At 37.8% G+C, this 26,767-nt stretch overlaps 1 protein-coding gene across 1 annotated transcript in view; it reads left to right on the top strand.

Annotated features, from left to right (window-relative positions):
* USP24 (ubiquitin specific peptidase 24) overlaps positions 1 to 26,767 on the top strand; it is a 144,785-nt gene that overhangs the window by 85,320 nt on the left and 32,698 nt on the right. The window contains exons 33-46 of the mRNA XM_011973840.1: positions 2,053 to 2,148; positions 2,263 to 2,491; positions 3,188 to 3,347; positions 4,198 to 4,353; positions 6,285 to 6,355; positions 7,022 to 7,182; positions 14,815 to 14,876; positions 17,704 to 17,895; positions 18,861 to 18,978; positions 21,109 to 21,253; positions 23,430 to 23,549; positions 24,161 to 24,286; positions 25,262 to 25,360; positions 26,581 to 26,663. Coding sequence (XP_011829230.1) covers positions 2,053 to 2,148; positions 2,263 to 2,491; positions 3,188 to 3,347; positions 4,198 to 4,353; positions 6,285 to 6,355; positions 7,022 to 7,182; positions 14,815 to 14,876; positions 17,704 to 17,895; positions 18,861 to 18,978; positions 21,109 to 21,253; positions 23,430 to 23,549; positions 24,161 to 24,286; positions 25,262 to 25,360; positions 26,581 to 26,663 — 1,818 coding nt within the window. The remainder of the gene's footprint in view (positions 1 to 2,052; positions 2,149 to 2,262; positions 2,492 to 3,187; positions 3,348 to 4,197; positions 4,354 to 6,284; positions 6,356 to 7,021; positions 7,183 to 14,814; positions 14,877 to 17,703; positions 17,896 to 18,860; positions 18,979 to 21,108; positions 21,254 to 23,429; positions 23,550 to 24,160; positions 24,287 to 25,261; positions 25,361 to 26,580; positions 26,664 to 26,767) is intronic.

The raw sequence follows: 26,767 nt of genomic DNA, 5'->3' as shown, positions 1-26,767 counted from the left end.
ATCCTCTAGGTAAATAAGGAGGGAAAGAGCACTCCAAGCTGGAATGGAGGGAAGGATGAGTGAGAGCATGAAGATGAATCGCGTCTCTTGGGAACCTCAGTTGCCTGGTGAGGTTCAAGCAAAGGATGAAAGAGAGAAACATGTCAAGAAGGGTCTCATTGGGGAATATGAGTGTTGTAGTCCATGAAAAAGCAGGCAGTTTCTAAGCCAAGAATTACCTGAGACAATTACTCTGGCAGCAGTGAAGAGGATGAAAGGAAATGGGAGAGACTGAAGGAAGAGAAGACTGAGAACTGACAGTATTCAGAGAGGAGATGAAGGCCAGTGACAGAATGACATTTATGACTAGGTAGAGGGTGGGGACATTTATAAAATGGCCTGTGGTTTGTAGCTTGGTAGAGTGGCGAAATGGTGAGTCATTAGTCAGTATGGGAAATAAACACAGAGAGAGATGGAAGGAACAGAGGAAAGCAAGAGAAATAAGTTTAATTGTATACAAGGTCCTTCCATGTCATGTGAAGTAGATGGTTTGGATTGGATAGGGTGCTTGTTAGAAAAGTGGAGAATGGCATGAGAGATTTGGGAGCGTGTGAGTAAAACCATGAGGCCATAATCCAGCTGTCAGAGCTGAGTGGCAAGTATAAGGCAGGAGGGTAGCATCAGGGCATAGAGATCTCTCCTTTCAGATGAGTCAGAAAAAAGGGGTGACAGTAAATTGAAGAGAAAAATAACTGAGGGGAAAGTTGGCTTTTGTGTTTTGATTTTAGCTTGTGGAAAACTGGAAGACTTGGTTCTCTTCATAGGATAACTAAAAGGGACCAATGAAGGAGAAAAAAATAAAGATAAAAGAGAAAGGGGTAAATGATGGGGCCAACTTGTACTGCAATTGGAAGCAGATTTTCTCTAGAAAGAAGTAGGCATACCATTTCCTCTGGGTGAGGAAAGCATGGACACCAGCTCGATGCATGAGCAGAGGATGGTTGAAGGAATTCATGTGGGGAGGTCTGGCACAGAGAAGCTGGGTAGGGACCTTGAGGAGGTTGAGGGAATGGGAAACAGGGAAACGATGGCGAAAAGGATTCCCAGGTATTGTAGAAGGTCTGGCACACATGTAGCTTTATTCTGTGTTCAACACTGTAGAGGTGTTTTTAGTAAAAGCTCCTTTCATATCACTCAGCCATTTACAGGGCTGTCAAACTAAAGTCATTAAACATTTGGCTTATTTGTGTATGTCATTTAATTCATGTACCAGATACTGTTCTAAGCACTGAGAACAGAGCAGTGAGTAGATTAGACCAAAATCCACATCCTCATGAAGCTTACAATTTAAAGGGGGAAACAATTAACATAAGTAAAAATATGTGTCAGGTGGTGAGGAGAGCTGTAGAGAACAATAAAGAAGGAAACAGGGATTCGGGGGCTGTGATTTTCAGTAGGGTGATCAGGAAAAGCTTCACTAGGGTGACATCTAGCAAAGACCTGAGGAGATAAGGGAGCGAGACCCAGGAGAAAGCTTTTCAGAGGAGCAGCCAGCACACACCCATGCATGGGGACCTGCCTGGTGCCTGCAGAGGCCACAGGAGGCCAGTGTGGTTGGGGCAGAGTGAATGAGGCAGTGTTTCCCATTCTCAAATGAGACAGAGGTCTGGGACATGACATTGTAGAGATATCAGAGGTCAAGTTATGAAGGATCTTATAGGCTGCTGTGAAGACTACTGTTTTTCAGCGTAGGAAATAGGAAGCCATTGAAGGATTTTATGCAGAAGAGTGCCATGATCTGACTCAAATTTTCCAAGGATCACCCTGATGGGTCTTTTGAAAATAGGTTTGGAAGGTGGGGAGTCAAGAGCAGAAGCAGGGAGAACAGTTAGGAAGCTTATAGGTATCATAGGAAATTATTATGATAGATATATTTAGGCTCTTATATGACAGAATCATGTAGAAACTAAGTGATGATATTGATGACCAATTACATTACTATACTTACGGAAAATTTAAAATGAAAGAAATAGAAGTCTTTAATATCCTGACTTTTTTTTATTCTTTTTGAAGTTTGGTTGTAAATGTCATGCAGAGAGACTCCATCCCATCAGAAGTAGACTATGAAACAAGGCAGGGTGTTTATTCCATCTGTCTACAGCTTGCAAGGTATGTAAATACATTGCATTAGTCTCAACAGGCAATATTTGACTTTTTCTTTCAAATCATGTTTTTAAATAGTGTGAAATGGACTCAGAATAAGTCTAGCTGTTTCTTTTTAAGATTTTTACTTGTTGGACAAACAATGCCCACGTTATTAGATGAAGACCTCACCAAAGATGGCATAGAAGCACTTTCTTCCCGCCCATTCCGAAATGTCAGCCGGCAGACAAGCAGACAGATGTCCTTATGTGGTACCCCAGAAAAGTCATCCTACCGACAGTTGTCAGTGTCTGACAGGTCTTCTATTAGGGTTGAGGAAATCATCCCTGCTGCTCGAGTTGCAATACAAGTAAGTGATTTGTGTATTCAGGACATTTTAGTACCTCTTATTCAGAATGTCTTGTTTTGGAAGAGGTGCTATGGGGATTTAAAAATGATTAAGACGTGAATTTTGCCTTCAAGAAATTTATCGTGATTTAAAAAGAGACCACTAGGGCATAAATAACTCTAATTCCCGGTAGAAAGTATCAAGTGTTGTAAAATTATAAGACAAAGCGTTCTGTGTGTCTTCAAAGTAGGTAGAATAATTTCCTTCACCTGTGGCTGTGATGGGTGATTTTATGTTATAGATGGCGTTTGAGCTAGGCTTTGAAGAACAGATGAGGATTAGATATACAGAGATTAGTACTTAGAAAGTTGGAGAAAAGAGATTTGTTCAAGCAAAAGGGAGCACACGTGCAAACTAGAGACAATACTAGAGCTTATGGGAGGTCACAAGGTCATAGTATGTGGGAAAGGGGGAAAGTGAAAAAAAATTGGTAAAGCGTAATTTGAAGCCACAGCATGAAGAGCAATCTGTTTTACAGATGAAAAAACAGAGAAATTGAAAGTCCTTGAGCAGGATGGCAGCTTGAGAAAGGCCATCCTTCTGGATGACCTTGGAGGGAGAGGAGGCTTATGAAACTGAGACCTGTAAGAAGGTTGGCGATGTCAGGGCATGTGTTCAAGTATTACTTTTTCTCATAATACTTGTTCCATTCTTTAGACGATGGAAGTAAGTGATTTCACTTCTACTGTGGCTTGCTTCATGAGATTGTCATGGGCTGCGGCTGCAGGACGGCTTGATCTTGTTGGGAGTAGCCAGCCAATTAAAGAAAGTAATTCCTTGTGTCCTGCTGGAATTCGAAACAGACTCAGCAGTTCAGGTACTGATTAAAAAGAGACAGTAATGAGAACATTGGGTAAGAAATAGCCATGAGAATTATCTATGTGTAGGTTTGCCAGAGTCACAAAAGGGGGAGACCCTCTTCTCTTGCTTGTGAGCATGAGTAAAAATTCATCAAGCTCTGTATACACTTAGTATTTATGCGTGTTCCTATATGCATGTCATGTTTCACTTAAGAAGAAAAATATTTATAAACACACAGAGTAAGTGAAGAAACCAAATCAGCAGTTTTTAGCTTAGCTGAGTATAAAAGTGTCATGAAACCAATCATTGTGGCAATAATACAAATTCATTTAGAATTCTGTCCTGGAAAACAGTTCTTTTCTTCGTTTGCCAGGTTATTTTTCATTAGGGCTTTTGAAAATATAGCTTTATTTCCCAGCTTTGTTTGGTCTTCCTGCTCAATCTCTGTTTTAGAAATACCTCAATAATAAAGGAAGTTTTTAAAATTTTGACATACAGTAAAGCATGTGGAATTTTTAGGATTTTTGTGTGCATATAACCCATCTACATCAAGTTACAAGGTAGGAAACATTTCTGATATCCTCTGGAGGGCTCCCTCAGGCCCACAGAATTGCACTATTCTCATTTCTGTCACCTGAAATTAGTTTTGCCTTGTGAACACATTTTTATTGCCTGCAAATGTGTTTTAAAGAAAAAGTAGTTAGAGTGTTTCAAATACAGTGTTAAGTCTCTCTTGCTTCTTGGACCTAAGTGCTTTCTTGAAGTATTTAATGTCACATGAGGATTCTGGAACATATAGTAAAAAGATTAAAATATTGCATAGTTCCTGTTGGATCCACAGTAAATTTCTGCTTACCTATTTTCAGGAAGCAATTGCAGCTCTGGAAGTGAAGGAGAACCGGTAGCCCTGCATGCAGGAATCTGTGTTCGACAACAGTCTGTATCCACCAAAGACTCGCTGATTGCGGGAGAGGCTTTGTCTCTTCTTGTTACGTGCCTACAGCTTCGGAGCCAGCAACTAGGTGTGCTGGAGGCTTGTTTGTGATTAATCTCTTTCAGGGAAAGGCCACGTTTCTGTTGGGAATTATTTACATTTCTTTATAGATAAGGTCCCATTAGTCAAAATGAAAAAGGCGGGAAGTTGGCATGTGGAGTAGCTAAGGATAATGCTAAAGTAGCTCATTCTGAAGAAATATTTATTGAGCACCTTCTGTATATGAGGTTCCACAGTTGCTGTCACCAGGGCAGTGTGTCTGCACGCCACGAGCTTGCTGTCTAGTTGAGGAATTCAAACAGCCCAAATTTACTAGTTCGTAAATTACAGAATTAGAATTGTATATCAATTCCTGATAATGACTCTAGTATTAAAAATTGTGTAACTGAAGATTTACCCTTTCATCTTTATTGTTGGCTTTGGTGAACGGGGACCATTACTAATCATTCTCTACCATGAGAGCACCCCAGGGCTCAGCTCCTCATCATCTCTTCTCTATCTCCATTCATTCCCTTGGTGATCTCGTGCAGTTTCACAGTTTTAAATTCCTCTATGTGTTGACAACACCTAAATTTGGGTCTATGGCCTGTACCACTGTCCTGATATCTCCAGTTGGATATTAAATAGACATCCCAAACTTCTCATTTCCAGAACTGAGCTCCCCTAATCCTGCCCATATCACCCTAGAGTTTTCTCAACTTAAAAGCAGTTCTGTTCTTCCAGTTGCTCTGGCCAAAAACCTTGGCTTCATCTTTGATATGTTTTTTTTCACCCCCTACTTCTAATCTGTCAGCACATCCCCCTTCAAGCCCTCTCTAGATTCTACCCCTTAGCACCCCTTTCACTGTTGGTGCCCTCTGAGCTGCCATTGCTTCCTACTTGGACTATAGCAAGAGTACCCTAACTCATCTCCCTGCTTCTGCCTTGCAGTTTATTCTTTACTCAACAACCAGGGTGAACCTTCTACATTTTAAGTCAGAGTGTGTCACTCCTCTTTCAAAGCCTTTCGGTGGCGTCTCAGTTCACCGAGTAAAAGCCAGATCTTTACAAGGGGTGGACACAGTGTACCCTTGATACTTCTGTGCCTTTGCTTCTACTCTCCCTTTTACTCACTGTGCTTCGGCCACCCTGGGCTCCTTGCTGTTCCCCCAACAGCCAGCATACATTCCTTCCCTTGCACTGGCTGTTTGTTCTCTCTTTCCATTGTGCTTACTGAGACATTCCCCAACCACCTTTGAAAAAATTACAATGCTCCTCTTGCCCCAGCACTACCCAGACCCCTTACCTTTTTTTTTTCCTGTATCATTTATCATTTTATAACATGCAAAATAATTACTTATTTATTGTGTTTATTGTCATTATCTCCTCCCCAACTACACTGAAAGCTCCATGAGGACAGAGACTTTTATTCATTTTGTTCCCTGATGAATCTCCAGCCCCCAAACACTGTCTGATGTGTAGTAGATTCTCAATAAATAAATATTCAGAAATGAAGTTTTAGCAACTCCACTTTTAAAAAGTGTACTAGTCCTACTCTTAGCTGTTTGATTTCGTTTAATTTTCCTAGAATTGTTTAACATAGAGATACTTTCAAATCAAGATGAAAAAATAACTTCCCTCCAAACTTTTATCTGTTATTATTTGTAAGTTTATTTTAGGGTATATTTTATAGTTTGCAACTATTGATAGTTTCTCAAGGCAAGACATTTATTCTGTAACTGGTATGTGCAAGGCATTGTGCTAAAATATGGGGCCCAAAAATAAGACATGGTTTCTTAAGTAACTTAGAATTTTACGGGGTAAATGGACAGGCATGAAAGCAGTTGTAAAAGGTTCTGAATTATTATATGTAAAAGAGATGAGCTTATGCTTAAGATGAGCTTAAGAAATTAATCAAAATTTGAAAATGCATTACCTAACTTGTTTCACACACCCACATCCCCCATTTCTTCTTCTTAGCATCTTTCTATAACTTGCCCTGTGTTGCTGATTTCATCATTGATATTCTGCTCGGATCACCAAGTGCTGAGGTGAGGATTTTTCATGTTACTTACAAAACTCCTTTGGTCCTGTTGTTTTGTGAGCTCTCTCCAACTACCTGTGACATTGTTGGGAATACAGGAGTGGCATTGGGTGCTCTCAGGGAGTGTACAGAGGGGCTGCAGACCATGAAAGAAAAGTAACCATTTGGACTCTACTGCCTTTCCTTCTACTGTCTCCTCCATATGCCATTAAAAGTTATGAGACTAATGTTAGTAAGTTATTTTTGTTTATAACTTACTAACAATGTTACAACCAGTGTCAAGCATCCACATGTTGGTCAGACTCAGGAAAAATCAACCTCAACCCGTAAACTTTCATTAGATTTTATAGTCCTGAGATTCTTACATGACCTTGAGGATTAACTTAAACTTTCTTTTTTCTTATTTTCATTTACATTAAGTTATAAACCTATTGAGTAGAGTAAAATAGTAGAATAATTTGGGAAATCAGTTCCCAAACCACAGTGGGTTTTAATTAGCCTTAGTTTATTCAATGGAAACCTTACCATTAAAAACTGAAACACTCATACCTTTCTAGTATCCTTCAATAACTTGAGTGACTAAATAGGGTGGACTTTGGAAGAAAATCACTCTTGAAGTAGTCTCAACATGTTGATTCATGTCTGTCCTTTGCTGCTGATCATGTAATTTCAGATTCGCCGGGTTGCCTGTGATCAGCTGTACACTCTTAGTCAGACAGACACATCAGCGCATCCGGATGTGCAGAAGCCAAATCAGTTTCTTCTAGGCGTCATCCTCACGGCTCAGCTGCCTCTCTGGTCTCCAACTAGTATTATGAGAGGAGTCAATCAGAGGTATGTAATAAAAATGGAAAAGCTCACCTTATACAGAGAGAGGATAAGTGATAATTTGTGTGCTGCTCCCCTAAAGTCCACAGTGCATTACTGAGATGACTAGAATTTCTCCTTTCTTCTTCTGACATTTGGGTCCTGAAAGATGGCATTTGGATAGGAGAGTTAGAAGAAACGCTACCAGGCCTTCTTCTCCATACCCCCAGTTCTCACTTCACCCTGTGTGATTCATCTACCCTAGAGAGAAAAAGGAGTTCACCTGATTGGTGAGAGCCTGCAATTACTGGAGCCCAGTCACTGTGTAAAGGTTATACTGATTCTCTCCGCTTGTGCATCACTTTTTCAGTGCAGATATCTCATAGCTCCATGTCTAGAGGTAGCCGGGGTATCCTCCTGGCTTGTTTTCTTGGTTTTATACATGCTTCAGTATGTAAGAGAGCTTGTAGTCCAGGCTCGTGAGATAACTGTTCTGCCTGCCCCATCTTACCTCTACAGGTGAGCCTGCATGCATGTGCTCCTCAGTCTAGTCCCAGGATAGGAGGTAGGGGTCTCACATTGACCTCAAGTTCATACGACTTTTTCTAACTTACCTTTAGCACACAGCCCCTACCGTGGGGCTTATAAAGTGTCATGGAGATTTGTGAAGTCAATGTTTCGTTTCCTCGTTTATGTGCTTTATAAATTAGGTCCATCTCCAAAACTTTTGCATCATCCTAAACTGAAACACTATGCCCGTGAAGAAGTGATTAAATGAAAGACTGAAAAATTTGACTCCATAAAAATTACAATTTTCTATATAGGAAAAAAAATGTCTCAAAAGTCAAAAGTCAATCACCAAACTGGGAAAATAAATCTGCAACATACATGACAGACAATAAGCTAATTAGAGAGAGAGAGATATATATATATAACTATTACAAATTATTAAGCAAAAGACCAGCAACCAAGTTAAAAAGGGACAAAGAATGTAAACAGACTGTTCAAAGACATGTAGATTTTGTTTGAATTGCTAAATTTTTTTTATTGTGGTAAATATACATAACATAAAATTTACCATTTGAGGTGTACAGTTCTGTGACATTCAGTACATATACATTGTGATGCAACCATCACAACTGTCTATTTCCAAAACTCTTTAGTCATCCTAAACTGAAACTCTGTACCCATTGAACAATAACTCCCTGTTCTCCCTCCACCATCCCACAGCAACCACCATTCTACTTTCTGTCTCTAAGGATTTGACGACTCTAGGTACCTCATATAAGTGGACCCATACAGTATTTGTCCTTATATGTCTGGCTTATTTCACTTAGCATAATGTCCTTAAGGTTTATTCATGTTGTAGCATGAATTAGAATTTCCTTCCTTTTTAAGGCTGAATTATATATCATTGTATGTATAAACAATATTGGTATATCTATCCATAGATGAACATTTGGGTGTTTCCACCTTTTGGCCTTTGTGAATGCAGCTACAAACATGGGTGTGCAAATATCTATGTGAATCCCTGTTTTCAGTTCTTTTGGGTATATACCCAGAAGTGGAATTGCTAGATCATTTAGTAATTGTGTGTTTGATTTCTTTGTGGAACCACCATACTGTTTTCCACAATGGCTGTACCATTTTACTTTCCCACCAGCAATGTACAAGGATTCTCATCATTTCTCCGCATCTTAGCCAATGCTTATTGTTTTCTAGGATTTTTGTTTTTGTTTCGTTTTGTTTTTGATAGTAGCTATCCTAATGCATGCGAATTGGCATCTGTGGTTTCAGTTTGCATTTCCTTGATAACTAATGTTGAGGGTCTTATCTTGTACTTGTTGGCTATTCGTATATCTTCTTTGGAGAAACATCTATTTTAAGACCTTTGCTCATTTTTAAATTGGATTATTTGTTGTGGAATTCTTTACATATCCTGAATATTGATCCCTTGTCAGATAATACGATATGCAGGTATTTTCTCCCAATCTGTGGGTTGTCTTTTAGCTCTCTTGATGGTGTCCTATGTATGTATTTTGTCTTTAGTTGCCTGGAAATTATGGCCAAATCCTATGTTACAAAGTTTTCCCCATTTTCTTCTAAGGATTTTATAGTTTTAGTTCTTACATTTAGGTATTTGATTCATTTCGAGTTTAGTTTTGCATATGGTGTAAGGTAAGGGTCTGACTTCATTCATTCTTTTCCATGTGAATATCCAGTTTTCCCAGTGCTGCTTTTTAAAAATACTATCCTTTCCCCATTGAATGGTTTTGGTGCCCTTGATGAAAATCAGGACCATATGTTTGAGTTCTGTGTTGCTATTCCATTGGTCTATATGTCTGTCTTTATACCAGTATAACACTGTTTTGATTACCATAGTATTGTACTAAGTTTGAAATCAGGAAGTATGAGTCTTTCAACCTTGTTCCTCTTTTTCAGGATTGATTTGGCTACTTGGAGAGTCCATGTGAATTTTAGAATGGGTTTTTCTGTTTTTGCAAATGTCTTTGGGATTTTCATAGAGATTTCATTGAACCTGTAGGTGACTTTGAATAGTAATGACATCTTAACAAGATTTTGTCTTTCAGTCCTTGAACACAAGATGTCTTTTCATTATGTCATCTTTAATTTCTTTCAGTAATGTTTGTAGTTTTCACTGTACAAGTCTTTGGTTTTCTTAAGTTGGTTCCTAAGTATTTTATTGTTTTTGATGCTATTGTAGGTGGAATTGTTGATTTCTTTTTCAGTTTGTTCATTGTTAGTGTAAGAAACACAACTGATTTTTGTGTTGATTTTGTATGCTGCAACTTCGCTGAATTTATTAGTTCTAACAGTTTCTTTTGCAGAAACTTTAGGGCTTTCCATATATAGTAACATGTCATCTGCTAACAGATAATTTTACTCCCTTTTCAATTTGGATGTCTTTTATTTCTTTTTCTTGCCTAATTGCTCTGGCTGAAACCTTCAACACTATGTTGAATAGAAGTGGTAAAAGTGGGCATCCGTGTTTCTGCTGTTAGGATAAATACTTTCAGTCATTCAGCATTGAGTATGTTAGCTGTGGGTTTTTCATATCTGACTTTATTATGTTGAGGTAGTTCCCTTCTATTTGTAGTTTGTTAAGTGTTTTTATCATGAAAATGGGTTAAATTTTGTCAAATGCTTTTTCTGCTTTGATTGAAATAATCATGTAGGTCTTTTTCTTTCTTTCCCTTAATACGGGATTACATTGATTTTTGTACCCTGGACCATACTTGAATTCCAGGAGTCAATCCCACTTGTTCATGGGGTGTAATCCTTTAAATGCACTGCTTTGGTTTGATAGTATTTTGTTGAGGATTTTTGCATTAGCATTCATAAAGGATATTGGTCTGTAGTTTTCTTGTGGTGTCTTTTTCTCACTTTTGTGTCAGGGTAATACTGGTGTCATAGAATGAGTTAGGAAATGTTACCTCATCTTCAGTTTTTTGAAAGAGCTTGAGAAGACTTGGTGGTAATTCTTTAAATATTTGGTAGAATTCACCAGTGAAGCCATCTGGTCCAGGGTTTTTCTTTGTTGGGAGTTTTTTTTTTTTTGGATTACCAATTCAGTCTCCTTGCTGAATAGATGTGTTTACCTTTTCTGTTTCTTCTGATTCAATCGTGGTAGGTTTTGTGTTTCTAGGAATTTGTCCACTTCATCTAGGTTAATTTGTTGGCATACAGTTGCTTATGGTACTCTCTTATATCCTGTCCATTTCTATAAAATTGGTAGTTACATACCCACTTCCATTTCTGAGTTTAGTAATTTCATCCTTCTGCCTTTTTTGTCTTAGTCTACCTAAAGATTTGTTGGTTTTGTTGATCTTTTCAAAGAGCCAACTTTTGATTTCATTGATTTTTTTTTTTCTTTTTGGTATTTTTTTTATCATTCTTTATTTCCACTCTAATCTTTACTCATTTCTTTCCTTCTACTAGCTTTAAGTTTGGTTTGTTCTTCTTTTTCTAGTTCCTTAGGTGTAAAGTTAGGTTGTCAGTTGGATCCTTTTCTTGTTTTTAATGTAAGCATTTATTTTAATTATACTTTAAGTTCTGGGATAAATGTGCAGAACATGCAGGTTTGTTACATGGGTATACACATGCCATAGCTCTTACTATATATGAGATACGTTCCATCAATACCTAGTTTATTGCATATGTTAAACCAGCCTTGCTTCCCAGGGATGAAGCCGACTTGATCGTGGTGGATAGCTTTTTGATGTGCTGCTGGATTCAGTTTGCCAATATTTTATTGAGGATTTTCACATCAATGTCATCAGGGATATTGGCCCGAAATTTTCTTTTTTTGTTGTGTCTCTGCCAGATTTTGGTATCAGGATGATGCTGGCCTCATAAAATGAGTTAGGGAGGAGTCCCTCTTTTTCTCTTGTTTGGAATAGTTTCAGAAGGAATGGTACCAGCTCCTCTTTGTACGTCTGGTAGAATTCAGCTGTGAATCCATCTGGTCCTGGGCTTTTTTTTTGGTTGGTAGGCTTTGGTTGAGGCATACCAAATTGAGGTTGGTATGCCTCAATTTCAGAACTTGTTATTGGTCTATTCAGGGATTCAACTTCTTCTTGGTTTAGTCTTGGGAGGGTGTATGTGTCTAGGAATTTATCCATTTCTTCTAGATTTTCTAGTTTATTTACATAGAGGTGTTTATAGTATTCTCTGATGGTAGTTTGTATTTCTGTGGGATCAGTGGCGATATATCCTTTATCATTTTTTATTGTGTCTATTTGATTCTTCTCTCTTTTCTTCTTAATCTGGCTAGTGGTCTAGGAATATTTACCAAGCAAATGGAAAGCAAAAAAAAAAGCAGGGGTTGCAATCCTAGTCTCTGATAAAACAGACTTTAAACCAACAAAGGTCAGAAAAAGACAAAGAAGGACATTACACAGTGGTAAAGAGATCAACGCAACAAAAAGAGCTAACTATCCTAGATATATATGCACCCAATACAAGAGCACCCAGATTCATAAAGCAAGTTCTTAGAGACCTACAAAGAGACTTAGACTCCCACACAATAATAGTAGGAGACTTGAACACCCCACTGTCAGTATTAGATCAATGAGACAGAAAATTAATAAGGATATTCAGGACTTGAACTCAGCTCTGGACCAAGCGGACCTAAAAGACATCTACAGAACTCTCCACCCCAAATCAACAGAATATACATTCTTTTCAGCACCACATTGCACTTGTTCTAAAATTGACCACATAATTGGAAGTAAAACACTCCTCAGCAGAAGAATGGAAATTGTAACAATCTCTCAGACCACAGTGCAATCAAATTAGAACTCAGGATTGAGAAACTCACTCAAAATCGCACAACTACATGGAAACTGAACAACCTGCTCCTGAATGACTACTGGGTAAATAATGAAATTAAGGCAGCAATAAATAAGTTCTGTGAAACCAATGAGAACAAAGACACAACGTACCAGAATCTCTGGGACACAGCTAAAGCAGTGTTTAGAGGCAAATTTATAGCACTAAATGCCCACAGGAGAAAGCAGGAAAGATCTATAATTGACACCCTAATATTGCAGTTAAAAGAACTAGAGAAGCAAGAGCAAACAAATTCAGAAGCTAGCAGAAGACAAGAAATAACTAAGATCAGAGCAGAACTGAAGAAGATAGTGACATGAAGAACTTTTCAAAAAATCATTGATTCAAGGAGCTGATTTTTTGAAAAGATTAACGAAATAAATGTAAGCATTTATAGCTATGAATTTCCATCTCATAACACTTTTGATACTTCCCATAATTTTTGGCAAGTTGTATTTTTGTTTTCATTTGTCTTAATATATTTTCTAATTTCCCTTCTGGTTTCTTTGATCCATTCTTGACTTTTTTTTAATACCTCTGTTTTCTAGATACAATATGTATAATCTATAGAATTTCTCAAATTTAGTTATAATTTTATCTGTTGTTTGCAAGTCTTTATTACAGGATTAAATGTGTGTATAAACACTTGTTATATTCTCATTCACTTTCTAATATACAGAGATTTCTGGCCCCCATATCCAGGCTTCTACATAAATATTACTTTGAAACATTTAACCTTCTGTTTTAACATTCCAAATGTCTAAGAAAGAAGTCAACATTTTGATTTCTGAGATAAGGTCATTGTGAGTGACTTAGAAATGTTAAAAATTCAGCCAAAACTTAAAAATTATGTTATAGTTTACCATCAAGATTTAAGCTGAATTAGACATTAGCTGTATATTTCTGGTAATAAAAAATAATTCTTTAGTGATATTTCAGAGAATGGCTTCCCCCAGTAAACATGTGAATTAAAAGCTGTAGAAATTTCTTCTTTCGTCTTTGTATACTTTTTACTTTAGAATTCCAGCTTTTCCTGGTTAAAATTTTTCTAAACAGACGAACTTTTTATTTGAAAGACAAATGATTCGTCAGTATAAATGTTTAAGCCATTTTTAAGAAGTTAAAGCTATTGTGCTTATACTTGTAAGCCAGTTTACTTAAGTACACGTTAATTTTTTATTTAATATTAAGTTCCTCTAAGTTTTACGAAAGAAGCAGAAAGCATTAGACGAGAATTTTAACATACACTCTTAAAGAATCCTTAAAAATATGTTGAAGGTAGAGCTTTTTAATTTCACATCAAACTGAATCTTTAATTATATATTTGCATAATTTAAAAAATTACGTCTCACAGCTTTTTTTAATGCCCAAGTTTGGTACATATTTTCTCCCTCAGTAGTATGATGATGATAGTTGCATGCTAAATACCAGGAAAAAAAAAACCAGTATGGTGATAATAATAGCAGTTACCATGGGCCAAGTATATGCCACACAGCATACTAAACTGCTTATGTATGTTTTTCTTTTAATCCTCAGACTGGCCTAATGAGTTTGGCAGTTTTATTGTCTTCATTTTTTATAACTATAATTCTTGGTTCATTATATATTCTCCTCATTAGTTTGTGCTTGAACCTTTTCTACATGTTTGTGTATATGCATCTGTTTTTTATTTCCAATACTATAGTAAGCATTTTAGAAGTTACAATACTAAAAGTTAAAAGTGTAATAGTTGTCCATGGGACATCCAGCTGCTATAAGTACGGGAGCCAGGTTTAAAACCCATTTGTGTCTGATTCTAAAACCTGTGCTGTTCACTACTATAATTGCAGAAAAAGCTTCTTTGATCATCCTCTGTAAAATAGTTTCCCTGTGTCTTTCTCTTCTTAAACTCTGCTCTATTTTTCTTCTTAGTGCATATTACCACTTGACAAATGTGTATATTTCTAATTTGTTGTTTGTCTCCCTTCTTAATTTCACTGATCTCCCAAAACAGTTCCAGGCATTTGTAGGTGCTTAGCAGATACAGGTTGAAATGTAAATGAATGAAATGAGTGTATTATGTATGCAATCAGTACATTTATTATTTTAAGATGTGATAGATTTAAGGTTTCCCTCTCTTTACACTTATTTCTATTACTATATTTGCATTAGTAAAATCAATATACTTCTTGCTAAAATATAGAATTTGAATTAATATGAAAGTGGTATGCTTATGAAACTTGTTTTATGAACTTGTTCTTACAAGGAAAATGCTTTTTATTTTCAAATCAGCCTCTTATTAGTAACTGAAACCTTTCTGTTTTTTAGACTGTTATCTCAGTGTATGGAGTATTTTGATTTGAGATGCCAGTTATTAGATGATCTGACAAGTAAGTAAATGACTAATATGTAGGGGAGAGGGACTGGGGAAGAGTAGAAGAGAAAGTCACATGGACATTTCTAAGTATAATTTACATATCACAGGTGTAAATAAAATTACAATTATTGTTTGAAGTTGAACCTTGTTTTCTTGAAAATAGCGTATAAACCTATGTACCAGTGAGCTCTTCTTCTGTTACATAACCAGTCATTAATGAATTGAGAAAATTTGTTGATTTTTAAATTGTCTAAGGCTCATATTTTAATTACACTGATACAAAACTATTATGAAGGGTCTTTCTCTCCAGTGTAGTCTGTTATAATTTTAAAGGTTGATTGTCGAAGGAAAGAGGGACTCTTTATTGCAGCATGTTGATAGTGTTAGAAGTCAGTTCATTAGTGTTACTTGTAAAGTATCACGGTTAGAAATTCTTTTGTTAGTGTGCTGAGATTTTAATTGTACTTACCCTTAAATAATGCAAATGTATGTTGCAATGCTCTGTGTAAATTTTAGTTCAGATCAAGAGTTTGTTCTCCACTCTTTACAGAGAATTTGCTTCAGCTTACAGGAAATTAATAAAATAAAAATCAGGATCCACAAAAATAGCAATTGGTAAAGAACGTCAAGGCCAGGAGGAAAAAAAATACCTCAGAATTAATTTGTGAGGTTCCTGAAAGCCAGAAGTAAAAAGAAAACAGCATATGGTTAGTTGTTCAGCATATGGTTAGAATGCCCTGTAAGAAGAAATAGAATAGTTTCTCAAAAGAAGCAAATCTCTTTCCCAGCACCTAAGTCTAAAAGAAATTTCATATAAAGGCCATCATGTAATGGACACATAAAGACAGTGACTAATAATCCTCAACAACATTTCTATGGTGGCAGATGCCTTCATCAGTTTCGTAAGTGTCTGTCAAAAACAGGAGGTGGCTGGGTGCAGTGGCTCATGCCTGTAATCATGGTACCTTGGGAGGCCAAGGCGGGTGGATCACTTGAGATCAGGAGTTTCAGACCAGCCTGGCCAACATGGTGAAACCTTGTGTCTACCAAAAACACAAAAGTCAGCCGGGCGTGGTGGCGTGTGTCTGTAATCCCAGCTGCTTGGGAGGCTGAAGCAGGAGAATCGCTTGAACCCAGGAGGTAGAGGTTGCAATGAGCCGAGATTGCACCACTGCACTCCAGCCTGGGTGACAGAGCAAGACAAAGTCTCCAAAAAATAAAAAAGAAAAACAGGCCACATTGCTCTGAGCAATGCAGTGGAATTGGTTTCGTGAAGAGGGAGTTAATACAGTGTGAGAGTGTGTCTTGATTCAGAGAGAAGATCTGTTGGATCTAGCGAAGTGGGTGGACTACATGTCCATCTGACAGTCTCACGTAACACTGGTTTTCACCCAGGCTCCCAGGGAAAGCTGACCAGCAGCCATCCAGGCTTTGCTTTCTGCTCTGCAGCAAGAACAGGAATCATGAGTTGGCTACACACATGCAACTTTGAAATGAATGAATGAGTTTTTAATGTAGACCTTCCCTGTGTTGTTGAGTGATAAATGAGGGACCCAGGATCTCTTGTTAAGATCTTGGGAGGTGAGGGGAATTAATTCTCAGGTAATAACATGTCTTGAAACAAACAATATTTGCCATTTCTGGAGTGTTTTCCATAAGCCAGTGCCTACACTAGCACTAAGCCAGTGCCTACACAGTGCCGACACAGCACCCTGCCGTGTAGGTGCTGGTCTCTTTGCATAAATAAGGAAAGAAGATCACACAGTAAGTGGTAGATATAGGGTTTGTATCTGGTCCCAGTCCAGCTCTGACTGACCCTAAAGGGTCCTTCACTTCACTGTGTGGAGACCCTGCTTGCTTCTCACTAGTACAGTGGAAGAAGAGCATAATCACTCTTCCTCTCCTCCCCAGTCTCAATTTCCAATGTGAAATTGTGCTTTAAGTCCTTGTTTGAAGGGGCAAGTGAAATACATAATACAAAAGAACAGAGTAGTTCTCAGGAGTTTGGCACATTGTTTAGAAACCTGGACTCTGGCAGCTGTACTTCTGACCTCATTGTCCTTTGCTGAACTCAGCCCTCCCTTGGTTCAGGTAATACTGCAGGAGTGTTGATTCTCCTCGTACCCTTCTACCCCTTCTTTCTCTAGAAGATTTTGTTTCCTGGGACTTCTGCTACCCCCCACCAAACCAGGAGCTCCTTCAGAGCAGGATTTGTCTCCCTCATCTTACAGCCTCAGCATGTGGCACAGTGACCTGCACAGAGGAGGCAACCAATAAGTAGTTTATGAATGAGGGTGCCTTCATTCCCTGTGGGCAGCAACTGTCGCCTACTATTTGTTAATGACAGTTTTGTGGGGTTTTTTGTTTGTTTGTTTTGTTTATTTTTTGAGACAGAGTCTTGCTGTTTTCACCCAGGCTGGAGTGCAGTGGCATGATCTCAGCTCACTGCAACCTCTGCTTCCTGGATTCAAGCAATTCTCCTGCCCCAGCCTCCTGAGTATCTGGGACTACAGACACGCACCACCATGCCCTTCTAATTTTTGTATTTTTAGTAGAGACGGGGTTTCACAGTGCTGGCCAGGCTGGTCTTGAACTCCTGACCTCGTGAACCGCCCACCTCAGCCTCCCAAAGTGCTGGGATTACAGATGTGAGCCAGCAGCCCTGGCCTTAATGATAGTTTTTTTTAAGATCTATGAAATAAAAAATCGGGGCTTGACTTTGCTTACTTTAATTCAAGACTTTGACTGCTTGACGTTGCTTACTTTAGTTCAAGACTTTGACTCCATAAAGGGAAATTCTTCTTAGAATTTTTGTAATGGATTTTTTTTTTCCTTCTTAGCTTCAGAAATGGAGCAGTTAAGGATCAGCCCAGCTACCATGCTTGAAGATGAGATTACTTGGCTGGATAACTTTGAACCTAATCGCACAGCTGAATGTGAGACCAGTGAAGCGGACAACATCTTACTGGCAGGGCACTTACGCCTCATCAAGACCCTTCTTTCACTCTGTGGGGCAGAAAAGGAAATGCTTGGTAATTATTGCTTCATCTTATATGGCAGATTCTTCAGTGCTCAATTATTGCCAGTGTGTGTAATTGGGAAAATAAGATAGATGCCAAGTGTTCCATGGAAAATTGACCCTTCACACAGTAGGAAATTGTCTGTTATTTTAGTGGCTAACAAATTTAAGGTGTACTTTACCCGTGTCATTAAACAACATAGAGAATGTTATAGTGTTCACAATAGCTGGATCACATAACTTCCTAATACCAAATAAGAATTATAATTCAAAGTAGATTTTTCTCTTTTTGCTGTTAGGTACTTTATAATACATAATTTACTGTCTGTCTTCTTTTAAGGGGGATTCTCATCTGAGGAGGCAGCCCCTAACCACCCCTGCCCTCCAGTGGTGGGGTACATATGAGGTTCTCCTAGGGTGCACATGTAATTTGTAAAAGATTATTCAGTATTATAAATTGTATTCAGAAGACAAATGAAAAATTAACTCTTTTATAACACAAACCAAGCTTTACAAAATATTCTCGGCTACTGGGAATATATAGAAAAGAGTGATTCTTAACCAGAGAGAGAAAGACATATCATTTTAAACTAAAGAGGCAAGATCTTAAAAGTTTCAGGAACCCTTATGTGGACTCCCCTATGCCCAGAGTAAAAACTATTCACTCAAACCATTCTGCCTTGTGGTGTTCTTGGCACTTGTGTTTCTAAAGTGAAAGCTTGACTCCTTTCACTGTATTGTAAGCCCATAAAGGAAAGCACCCTCACCTACCTATCTTTGTATTCTGTGCCCTTTGTATTCTACCCCACGAGCTTTGCCCTGTAGTAAGTTCTCAAAAAATAAACATTAAATTAAACTAAATGCCCTGCTTTTGGCTAGCCTCAGGTACCTTTGCTGCTCTGATAAGAAAGCGCAAGATAGGATCTTTGAATTAAAATATATGTTCATCTTCAACATGAATATTATGCTCTATTCCAGGTTCATCACTCATTAAACCATTGTTAGATGACTTCCTTTTCCGAGCTTCTAGAATTATTTTAAATAGTCATTCTCCAGCTGGCAGTGCCGCCATCAGTCAACAGGACTTTCATCCAAAGTATGGAAAATGCACGTTGTGTTCAGTTTTGGTAAAAATTCTAATTTGAAACTTCAGTCCCAAAAGATTTTGTTAACTTGGAGTTTGTCTTCCATCCGTGAGTCTGTATATCCTAGGTTATCCACTAAATGAAGAAATGCATGTGAAGGGGCTTAGCGTCAAGCCTGCCTGGCACATAGTAAGCATGGAGCAAGTGTGCTGGCACCATTATTGTCATCAGAATGGAAGAACAAATAAAATGTGGCTAACTTGGTCAGTAACAAATTCCAAGAGAAATGAAGGTTATAAGAATTATGTCCAAAGTACAAGTAAATGGACTCTGAGTACAATCTTGAAGGTTTCTCAGGAGAAAACGATAGGTGCTTTAGTGCATGAACCTTGTCGTTTGCTGAGTGCTGGCTGTGTTCTGTTAACTACAACTGCTCATGATTTATTGCAGGAGTAATTTTGGAATCAAATTTTGTATTAGTTTTATGGATACAAATTTGAAATATCTCTTTGTAATGTTGACCCTACTAGAGCGGTATTTATACTCTTGCGGGTAGGAAGAAGAGGCAGAGCTACAAGCTGCTATTTCATTTGCTCCAAATCTAACTAACTTTGTTCCTTTCTTGTGAAAACCAGAGTTAATTGAGTAATCCTGAAGAAACTGATTTGCTATTTATAGTGAAAAGGGTTCCTGTACAATATCAGTGGTTATTGAAATGGACAAGGCATAATAAACAGTATTTTGTGGAATCCTAAGAGGTATCTTATCATGTATAACTATTTCTTTACTTAAAGTTGCCTCATTAGCAAAATCTGTTTTAGGTAAGAAAAAAAAGCAAAACCCTTCATTAGAACTCTTGGGGTGTTCCTCAGGCTGTGACTCCCATCCTCATTGCTATCCCAGCCCTATTTTGGAAGATTTGGTGCTAGGTCTATGAGCGTCTTTTATTAAAGCAGCAGAAACAAGTGAATATTTTAATTTTCAGTAAACACAAAATACATTTCTTTAGCAGTTTTATTATTAATAAAAGCAGTTCCTCCATAAATGAAGAAGGAAGGAGTGTTTTTATAAAAATCATATACAGTGCCTTAACTAAAAAATGAAGTATTTGTTCATCCCTCCCCATTGTACTGAATGGTGTTGATTTATCACAGTAACTCCCAGTCTTTTCCCACCAAAACCTTCAAGGAAGAAAGAGATTTAAAATACACAGAAACTCTTTTCAGAAGTAATGCTCTTTTGTATCACAGTAACAAAGCAACTTTTAATGTTTAACCTGTGTAAATGGCACCTCCCTATTCTTTTCTTACTGTCCTTTGCAACCCTGAAGTTCAGATAAGAAGCAAAGGACAGTGCCAGCTCCATGGCCATTGTCCTCAGTGCCTGGTGTTGTGCTGGTCTAAAAGCCTCATAACCCCCCCCCCGCCTTAAATGCCTCCTACACTCCCTGAGTGTTTCACCCAGAGGTTGGCATCCTCTTTTCTGTGTATCCTTCTTAACCAGTGATCCCTCAGTAATGCAAGGTTAGCATTGGTTAAAGTGAGATATAATTGTCCGTCCCCAAAGTGATTTCTACTACAAGGCAGGCAGTGTAGAAAGCCTTTGATTTCATGCAGAATGCTTGCTAGTTATCTTTTGTGTCACTTTAAACGAATTGATTTGACAAGCTGTATTTCCATTTCCATTTTTTCAAAGAAAGTTCACATAAAATGTTTACGGCTATCTGTTCTGGTTTTTACAGCCTTCTTTTGCTGCCAGTTATATATTCAGATCTTAGGATGACAGCGATAAAATCTTTCTACATACCTATTTTATTTGAAAGACAGTTATTCCCATGTCATCTTTATTACAGAGTTCTCTTTACTCTTTCTCCTCCATTCTTGTTGATCCTTTCGTTAGATAAGACTCTTCTGATCATAAGTGAAAGAATTTTGCTACTTTATCATCAGGCCAAGAAGATAGTTATTAATTCCTTCTGTATTCATGACCTCTAGATTACTAGATGTCTGGGGTTAGACCTGACTTAAGTATGTTTATCCTCAAATTGGACAAATTGGAGCTCTTCTAATTCCAACTGTTGTTTTAGTTTAATGAGTAATTTAAGTAGACATTGTTGAAATTGACTTGTGTCTTGTTTGTAGGTGTAGTACAGCGAATAGCCGATTGGCAGCCTATGAAGTCCTTGTGATGTTGGCTGATAGTTCACCTTCAAATCTTCAAATTATTATAAAAGAACTGCTTTCTATGCATCACCAACCTGACCCTGCTCTTACCAAGGAGTTTGATGTAGGTTTTCTAGACCTTGATGAACTTAATTTTTTTAGAATGATCTCTTAAACATATAATTCTAAGACTGTATTTGCATTCTGCTGACCACAAAGAAAGTCAGTATTATTATTTTGTTTACTGTGTTCACATACTCAAATCAAGTATAAGCTATAGTATCACTCTAATATACTGAATATATTGTGAAATAGTATCCTTTTAATTAAAGAGGGAGAGACATTTTCAAGTTGCTTGGTAGTTATTCTAAAATAACTACCAAGTAAATAAGTAAAAAGTAGCATTCCAACTTATTTTTTGAGCAACTTTATGCTGGGCATAGGCCAGACCCTAGAGATACAAGTCAAGTAGACACTGGCTCTATCACAGTACAGCCTATGTTCAGTTAAATTCAATGAAGATTTATTGAGTTTAGTATGTGCTAAGAGGCATATTTGGCTTTTGGAGCTCAAAAATGGAAATAGGATCCCAGCCCTCAAGCAGGTCAGTGTATAGTGAAAGAGGCCCATAAGCAGATAATTTCAATATAATGTGATACGATACAAGATAGAGGTATGTCCTGAATGCTCTACTAACACAGAGAGGCACTTTACCACCAGCTCGGAAGGCTTCTTAGAGGAGATGAAACTTAAAATAGGGCCGTAAAAACTAGTGAGCCCGGTGAAGCAAGGTGGGAAGGTCATTCCATTCCAGTAATGAGAAGAATATGAACAAAGCTGTGGAGCCATGAAATAGCTTAGTGTATGTTGGGATCTGCGAGAGGGAAGTATATTGCAGGTCCACTGGAATACCAGACCAGAAATGGGAGGATGCTTTCAAAGCTGCCTTTTGTGTTCTCTAACATCACAGAAAATCAGACTTACCCTCTAGATGCCTGAGTTAAGTATTACAGAACAGAGGGGTTAGGTAGGAAAGGAAGTGGGGACAGATGTCCTAAATAGAGGGAATAGCACTTGGCAAAGACTTAGAAGTGTGGGCTGTCATAAATTGGAAATGGTTTTGATTGATCAAAATGGGTTTATAATGCTTTAGTTTGTAGGTTATGTGTTACTTTATATGCATTTATTTAATCAGATTTTTGAACTTTTTATATTTTTCCTTACATCAAAAATTATATCAGCATAATGAAGGCAATATCTGTGTTAGATATTTATATTTTTAACACTGTTATAAACCCGTTTTTTTTTAATCTATGCTTTGGACTACAAATAAATTTCGGTGTTAATTAGGTCTTAGAAATAATCCTGCTCTAAGTATATGTCTGATGTTAATGAAGAATAAGTAATACTTAGCAATTGCTTGAGGTCTAGAAGACCTACACATTTATGTCTGCTAGTTGGTTATTACATGGATGCAGATACTTGATATGTGCAGATAACATGATTCTGGTCATGGCATGAGAACCAAGATCTTGCTATAATAGCATTTCGAAGTGTAAAATTGCAGTATCCTTTTCCACTTGGAGAAATGCCATGTTGAACTTTATCCACTATGCTTTTTCTGGATCATTTCTACCCAGAAAAGCTCTGTACTAGGGTCTATGTTATTTCAAAACACTTGTAAGTAAAATGGTAGGATAATCACCTATTTAATTATATGTTTACTGGAAAAAGTTTAATAGAAGAATGTTACCTTCTCTAAAAGGAATTACAATATGAGCCTTCTTTTACCATCCAGATTGGTCAGGATCCTTCATGGTAATCACTTCCTAGACTCACATTCCTTTTTTTCAGAGTACTACCTTAATTCATGAATATATATCAGGACATTTGCTTGATTATGCCTCTTTACCCTAATAGACTATAAGCGCCTTGAGATCAGGAGCCATGCACATTTCTGTTCTCTCTTATATCCCATGCACAGTGCCTGGCGTATAGTAGGGTATTTAATCAATATTTGTTGAATGATAATCAAGTGACTATATAAATAGATAAACAATATACACCTATCTGCCAGGTATTTTATGAATGAAAAAGCAACATTGAGATAGCAGTATTTGATAATTATATCAGCATCTGCAGAAGTACTTCATGAACATAGGTTTTTGCCAGCATAGCTTTCATAACATGCTGGATGGGTAAATCTGTGAATGTATCTCCCACATAGCTATAGTGTAAATGTGTCTGTGGCAGAGATGCTCATTCTCCTCCTCTGCTGTTTCTATTCCTCTCTTTACCAGTACCTTCCCCCAGTGGATAGCAGGTCCAGTTCAGGGTTTGTGGGGCTGAGGAATGGTGGTGCAACTTGTTATATGAATGCAGTCTTCCAGCAGCTGTATATGCAACCTGGGCTCCCTGAGGTGATTTCCTTTTTCTGTCCTTTTTGGTATGATAGATAATATGTGCGTTACTTGAAAATTGTTTCATAGTTTTTTATTGCTTTTGGGGTTTGCTAAAACGAGACATGGCGATTCTTTAGTAGCTCCTGAGATGTGTAGAGACATGTTGTTTATAATCACACATTTTTATAAAGCTGTTGTTGTAATAAGCTGCCTGTATTACAGATGGACTTGGCCTAATGTGAATTTTGAACTCCAAAGTTGTTTTTAAATTATGTTCCATAAGGTTACAATTTTAGTATTTTAGAAATATATGGGGTCTACCATGAGCACTTTACGATAATATGGTAGTGGCTTGTAATATGGTAGTCAGTGGTTTTGAGAGTATTCCATGTGTATTGGGCTGCACTTATTACTAGACCAATTTTCATAATCAGAGCTTAAGGACATGATTTGTTCATAATTACACCAGCTAGAAATTACTGAAGTTAAATACCTGCAGCATTACAGCCATGTTCAAACATACATAACATTCTAAAAAAGTAATGTGGGTACTAACGTGTACATATGTCAGAGTTACCTGTGAAGCATTTTAAATATTTCAAGCTTGATAATGTTTCTTTTCTGTGCAGTCATTACTTTCGGTGGATGATGACACAGACAATCCAGATGATAGTGTGTTTTACCAAGTGCAGTCTCTCTTTGGGCATTTAATGGAAAGCAAGCTGCAGTATTATGTACCTGAGAATTTTTGGAAGGTATTTCACCCAGTAACTCTTGAGATTTAAAGATGTTAAATATTTGGAGTTTGGCTACATTCTTTCTCTAATGATGATGGTTTTTTGTTTTTATTAACTTTAGACTAATTCCTTGCCAAAAAACTGTAAAAGGATTTGGTATACCCTTGTTGAAATTGGTACTTGGTTTCAAATCATTAGAATGTTGAGAATAGTCATTCATAATTCCTAGGAATTTGCTCATCTTAATTGTTTTGAATATTTTTCATGATTCTTATTTTAGCTCTTTGCAATATTTGTTCATATCATTCCCCTGACCCTGTGCCAGTTTCACTAATGTCTTTAAATAAAGAACACTTAAAGTTTTTTGAGACGGAGTTTCACTCTTGTTGCCCAGGCTGGAGTGCAGTGGTGCGATCTTGGCTCACGCCATCCTCCACCTCCCGGGTTCAAGCAATTCTCCTGCCTCAGTCTCCCAAGTAGCTGGGATTACAGGCACACACCCCATGCCCGGCTAATTTTGTATTTTTAGTAGAGATGGGGTTTCTCCGTGTTGGTCAGGCTGGTCTTGAACTCCCGACCTCAGGTGATCTGCCCGCCTCAGCCTCCCAGAGTGCTGGGATTACAGGCGTGAGGTACCACACCCGGCCAAGAACATTATTTTGAAACATTGCTGTACTGTGTTTCACATATTGGAGGATCACCTTGTGTTTTTCCCCATAGGTTGATTAGTTTCTAAGAGAGAAATTCTCTGTTTCATGGCCTAGATCTTACCCAGTATCCACTTCTGATTTCAGAGACTTATTATGATTGTAAGGGGACTAGGAAAAAAGGGTGGATGGCTGAATACAAGCTAGTCTCACTTTACTAGAAATGTTCACATCCTAATAGTGAACCTGATTTTTAGAAGCATTTAAGTGTTCTTTTATGTTCCCTTTCTACCACATTCAGAAATTGCTACTTTTCCTTTAAAAACATTTAATTTTTGTTATATAGATTTTCAAGATGTGGAATAAAGAACTTTATGTGAGAGAACAGCAGGATGCATATGAATTCTTTACTAGTCTCATTGATCAGATGGATGAATATCTCAAGGTAATAAAAGTTTTACTTTCCCTCTAACTCCCTCAAACTCTAATTATAGTATGAGAATAGTGTCTTAGAATTTGAGGTTACTATGAAACTGACAAATCAGAAACTGATTATCTTTAACATAAGAACTATAATGTATTCTGTGTTTAAACATCAAAACATAACACAGATCAATAGAATTGTTTATTTTCTCTTTTTTTTTCTTTTCGTTTTTTTGAGACAGAGTCTCGCTCTGTCACCCGGAGTGGAGTGCAGTGGCACAATCTCAGCTCACTGCAACCTCTACCTTCCAGGTACAAGAGATTCTTGCACTTCAGCCTCCCAAGTAGCTGGGATCACAGGTGTGCACCACCACGCCTGGCTATTTTTTTTATTTTTTGGCAGAGATTGGGTTTCACCATGTTGGTCAGGCTGCTCTCAAACTCCTGGCCTCCAATGATTCACCCATCTCAGAGCCTCCCAAAGTGCTGGGATTACAGGCGTGAGGTACTGTGCCTGGCCTAGAATTGTATATTTTCTTAATTCATCTAACGCTCAATGAAGTATGTAACTCTTAATCTCTACTACATAATAGTAGCCATTCCTACCTACATATTCTTTCTGTGTGTCCACTGAAATAATCTGGCCTCAGAAGAGTGCTGTAGTCAGCAGTGAGCTGACGACCCTGTGCAGAGCAGAGAGTGCTCTGGCAAAGGGGAGAAAGGAGCCAGTCTCAAAGGTTATTTGTGGTGCTGTTGAAACCCAAAGCTCTCTACCTCAACCCTGTAAGCCATGTGGCAGACTTCCTAAACGGTATTGCCTTCTCAGATCCCGCTGTCACTGCCAGCATTGGCCTCTCATCAGTAGGCACAATTCTTCCATTTTATAAAGTAACTTGCAAATTGATGGCATTCTATCCACAAGAAAAAAGAAAAGATTGCCAAGAGTTGCCCCTAACTTGGTCCTTGTAGCACAGGGAGAAGGATTCGGAATCACCCTGGAGAACATTCTGTTGTCATTAGCTCTACCTGACCCATCCCTCCTCCTCCTCCTCTTCCTCTTCTGATCATCTGCATCACTCTGACAGTGGAACCAATAATGGGTTTGGCCTCCATTTATCGCAGCTGACACTGCCAGAATGACTCATTTTGTGTTGGCCCTTAAATTGCAATGTGTTAATAAAATTCTATATACTCATAAGTTCTGGAGGCATTACTTAAAATTGTAACTTTTCATTCCAACAGAAAATGGGGAGAGACCAAATTTTTAAGAATACATTTCAGGGCATCTACTCTGATCAGAAGATCTGTAAAGACTGTCCTCACAGGTGAGTGAAGATATCACTGACAGGAAAAATAAATATCATTTTGAAGTGATTTGTCTAGTATGTTGTAAATTTTGCATTTGTTAAGAGACTTAGAACCTTCTCCC

The sequence above is a fragment of the Mandrillus leucophaeus genome, unplaced genomic scaffold (assembly GCF_000951045.1).
Source record: "Mandrillus leucophaeus isolate KB7577 unplaced genomic scaffold, Mleu.le_1.0 Scaffold14, whole genome shotgun sequence".
Classification (NCBI taxonomy): domain Eukaryota; kingdom Metazoa; phylum Chordata; class Mammalia; order Primates; family Cercopithecidae; genus Mandrillus; species Mandrillus leucophaeus.
Note: the sequence above shows the minus strand (reverse complement) of the source record. Positions and strands in the feature narration are given on the sequence as shown.